General features: G+C 41.8%; 1 protein-coding gene across 1 annotated transcript; it reads right to left on the reverse strand.

Annotated features, from left to right (window-relative positions):
• Positions 1-244: 244 nt before the first annotated feature.
• Positions 245-2753, reverse strand: LOC121841335 (oocyte zinc finger protein XlCOF22-like). The gene is made up of 2 exons (XM_042308756.1): positions 2072-2753; positions 245-1905 (listed from the first exon to the last, which is right to left on the reverse strand). Exons 1-2 carry the CDS (start codon positions 2265-2267, stop codon positions 746-748), a joined length of 1356 nt encoding a protein of 451 aa, XP_042164690.1. The 5' UTR covers positions 2268-2753; the 3' UTR covers positions 245-745.
• Positions 2754-4445: the final 1692 nt, after the last annotated feature.

Below are 4445 nucleotides of genomic sequence, written 5' to 3' on the forward strand. Positions count from 1 at the left end.
CAGACCCTGTCTAATTCACTAAATGATTAGTGTGTAGATGCAGCCATTTGATAGAGAGCTCAGAGATATTTCCACTGCCTTTACAGAGTATTAAAATAGATTTTATTTTAAGATTGGAGCCTGTGCCCTTTTCCTAACACTTCTACTGATTTCATCAGATAATGGTTGCATGGTTGGTGTTCCCAACATGATTCTGCAACGCTGCCAGAGAAGAGCAAAGCTGGAAAAAAGACAATTCAATGAACACATTATCAGCCATTTATTATGTAGTACTTAATGTATGCCTGGGAATGTACAATATCTGGGTTGGTTGAAAGAAGCAGCTATCATTTCAGTTGGTATATTTAGATCCCATTGAACATAGCATAACTCATACCAATTCTCTATACATGTAAATACACATTAAATTAATTTTTTTCCCTTGGTGGATTTTGGCATTAGGCTCAGAGGTAAGTATGACATTTGGTGTACGGAAGATCTTGACACATTAAACAAAAGGGAACAAACATTCTGAAAACTAGGCTGTTTGCAACATCAGGGCAGATATATTGTGACATATTACTCTCAAGAACAATGCAAGGTTTATATACAGACAGAACAGTGGATCACATCATGTCCTCTGTGTCATCCTATAACTAATGGGCAGGGACTCCTGTTGCTCAGAAACCCACTAACTGCTCTCTGTTAGAACATGATATTAATCAGAGAGCAGTGTCCCGAGGAGGGCTATGTCCTGATTCTCCTCTCACATGTCTCTCAGTCTGCTGTCCGATTCTCTCCCCCCCACACAGGGCACAGTCATTTGTTCTCCTTCTAGTAAACCCTCTTCACGTGACTCGGTATGGTCTGAATCCATTGTGGCATTGGCCACATTCATGGCACCTATATGTTTGTGAGCTGTCTGATGCTTCTTCAACATACTTGATGTGGTAAAGCATTTTCTACACACAGGACACATGTATGGCTTCTCCCCTGTGTGAGTCCTCATGTGCACAATCAGAGATGTATTCTGGCTGAAACATTTGCCACAATCCTGGCATTGATGTGGTTTCTCCCCTGTGTGGCTCCTCATATGTAAGTTTAGGTGTCCACGCTGAGTAAATCCTTTGCCACAATCTTGACAGTGAAACGGCTTCTCCCCTGTATGACTCCTCAAATGCCTTTTCAGGAAAGTATCCCAAGCAAAATATTTACCACAAATATGACAACACTTTGCTCCAATGTGAGTTTGTAGGTGATCCATCATACTTTCTGTGGACTGACAGAATTTTCCACACACACCACAAAGATGTTCTTTATCCTGTGTGTGGGTTTGCACATGATTTAATAAAGACGCCATGGAGTCAAATTGCTTTCCACATACCTTACAACTAGGAGCAGCATCCCAGCTTACACTGGGTCTCGAGTGTGATTTTAGATGGTTCAATTTCCTGTCCTTAACACTATGACAACTTTGTCCTTTTACTGTCTTTGTTCTCTTTGATTTGAGTGGCTTTAACATTAGACCTGACAGAGGTCCTCCACACTCCATCCTGTCAATATGTCTTCTGTTTTCACTCTGAGCTGCAGAACACTCTGTATCTACTGCAGAGAAGGGCTGTGGCTCTCTGGTTGGTTCTGATACACCATAGTCTTCTACATAAGGTTCTGTTTTGATCTGTTCAGTTGAGGTGCTGGGTAGAGAGTATCTCTCTCCATGTGAGGGCTGAGTTGGGTCCTGATAATAGCCACTTGATGCACAGCCGTAAGAATTGATAAACTCATTGAAATTATTCTCATCCTCCTGACTGGTTCTTGGTTCACCCTGTTCATCTTTCATCCGTGTGGGTTCTGGGTCCTTCTGCCCCAGACTGGGGCTCCACTCCTGCTGCTCATCAGACACAGCGACAGTGAGCTGCTGGAGGTCTGGAGATAATGGAGAAAAAAAATCAAAAGCTGACTTGAGACGTAGCTAGGATGACAATTATTATATTTTTACAGACCTTGGTTTTGTAAATAGACCCTACCAAATTAATTACATTGAAAGCTAATCGTAACTCATATGAAATTAACGTTATTAAAACAAACACACCTGCTCGTCTATGTAACTTGATCTGTGGCTTAGAACGAATATCCAGCATGCTCCGTAGACGCCTGTTCTCCTCCTTTGTGAGAGAAACCTCTTCCTGGTACTCTGCTATCGTTTCTTCAACGACACCAAATATCTCCTCAGCTGCCGCTATCAATTTCTGGTTGAGAAACACTCTCAAGAAATCCATTTTAGACATTTTTTTAATTAGGAAAGCTGTCAGCCAGCTAAGTCAGCCAGCTAGCTACCAACGTAAACAAAGTCAAGAAGACAAAGAGCGCTGTCAGTATTCGTGCGTACACGGCATAGTACATTTTGCATTGTCGCCCCCTGCTGGAGCGGAAGACACAGGTCCTCGCAATCCTACAGATTGGATAAATATTTCCCAATCTATTCTTGGAGGTCCTCAAGTGTCTGTATATTTTTTATTCTAGCCCAGCATATAGACCTACATGTAGTAGACTGCAGAGCTGGTGGCGCTGCTACAGCACTACTGGTGCAAATCTGAAGTTTAGATCAATCATTGCCTCCCTAGATCACTAAAGTACACCAAAAATAGAATACACCATACTGCTATCACTAATCCAACATTGTCATGTCTGCAATTAATTAAAGGAAGAGGAGATTAATGTACCATGCCTTCAGAAAGAATTCATACCCCTTGACTAATTCCACATTTTGTTGTTAGCCTGAATTCAAAATGTATTACATTTTTCAAATACATTTATTATCTCACCCATCTACACACAGTACCTCATAATGACAAAGTGAAAATATGCTTTTAGAAATACATAAATATATAATTTAAATAAGTATTCACACCACTGAGTCAATACGTTGTAGAAGCACCTTTGGAGGCGATTACAGCTTTTTTGGATTTGGGGAGTTTCTCAAGCTCTGTTAAGTTAAATAGGGAGGGAGATGAACAGCAATCTTCAATTCTTTCCACAGAGTTTCAATGGGATTCAAGTTTGGGCTTTGGCTGGGTGACTCAATAACTTTTATTGTTCTGAAGCCATTCCAATGTTGTTTTGGCTGTATGCTTAGGTTCACTGTCCTGTTGGAATGCAAATCTCACCCCAGTCCAAGGTCATTTGCACTCTGATCAGGTTCTCATGAAGTATTTGCCTCTATTCATTGTTCCCTCTATCCTTACCAGTCTTCCAGTCCCTGCTCCTGAAAATCATCCCCATAGCAGGATGCTGCCTCCACCATGCTTCACGGTAGGGATGGTTATTGACAGGTGATGAGCTGTGTCTGGTTTTCTCCAGACAAAGCACTTTGCATTCAGGCCAAAGTGTTCAATTTGTCTCATCAGACCACAATCGTTTACCTTATGATCTCAGTCTGTCACATGCCTTCTTGCAAACTCCAGGCATGCTGTCATGTGCCTTTTTCTCAGGAGTGGCTTCCATCCGGCCACTCTCCCATAAATTCCAGATTGGTGAAGTGCTGTAGAGACTTGTCTTTTTGGCAGGTTCTCCCATCACAGCCAAGGAACTCGGGAGTGTTCATTGCATTCTTGGTCACCTCCCTGACCAAGGTCCTTCTTGCCCGGTTGCGCAGTTTGGCTGGAAGGCAAGCTCTAGGCAGAGTCTAGGTCGTTCCACATTCTTTCAATTTCCCAACGATGGAGACCACTGAGCTCTGGGAAACTTTCAACACTCTAGACATTGTTCTATACCCTTCCCCAGCTATATGCCTCATCACAATTTTATCTCAGATATATAGAGTTCCTTGGACTTCATGGTATAGATTCTGCTCTGACATGCACTTCTACTTTAAGTTTTTATTGGCGAATCGCAACCAACTGTCAAGTGCATACACCACCACCTACTGTTCTGGAGTGTGAGGCCGGTCACGACCTAACTAACCCTCCTACTGTTCTGGAGTGTGAGGCCGGTCACAACCTATCTATACCACTATATTCTCTCAACTAACCCTGAACTTCTAATAAAATAAAATAATTCCCTACAAACCTCACTACTCTCATTATCCCCACATAAAATACCACCTACTCCCCATTTCCATCCAACCTCTCTGAACCTGTCAAACAACCTCTCTCTTTCTACATCACACATGCTTCCCTATCAATTTCCAAGAGGGATTAAATCCCGTATGCCCTAATCTGATCCTACACAACATAACTTCCTCCCTTCTGTTCCCATTATAACACTATCTCCCGTAGAGATTTCCCTGTACTATAAAAATGTCTGTCCTTACTACTTTCGTCCCATTGTCTCTGCCAGCAATCTAACCCATTTTCCAAATCAATGTTTTAATTCTCTCAACCCAACTGCACCTGTATATCCATAATATTATTTTCACTGCTTTTTTGGCTATTATATCTACTATATCATTTCCATTAACTCCTTTA

The sequence above is a fragment of the Oncorhynchus tshawytscha genome, linkage group LG03, assembly GCF_018296145.1.
Source record: "Oncorhynchus tshawytscha isolate Ot180627B linkage group LG03, Otsh_v2.0, whole genome shotgun sequence".
In the NCBI taxonomy this organism is placed as follows: domain Eukaryota; kingdom Metazoa; phylum Chordata; class Actinopteri; order Salmoniformes; family Salmonidae; genus Oncorhynchus; species Oncorhynchus tshawytscha.

Coding starts and splice junctions, on each gene's coding strand:
- LOC121841335 (XM_042308756.1), bottom strand. CDS start 2,267: ATGTCTAAAATGGATTTCTTGAGAGTGTTTCTCAACCAGAAATTGATA. Junction 1,906..2,071: donor CAAGTTACATAGACGAGCAG/GTGTGTTTGTTT, acceptor CATTATCTCCAG/ACCTCCAGCAGCTCACTGTC.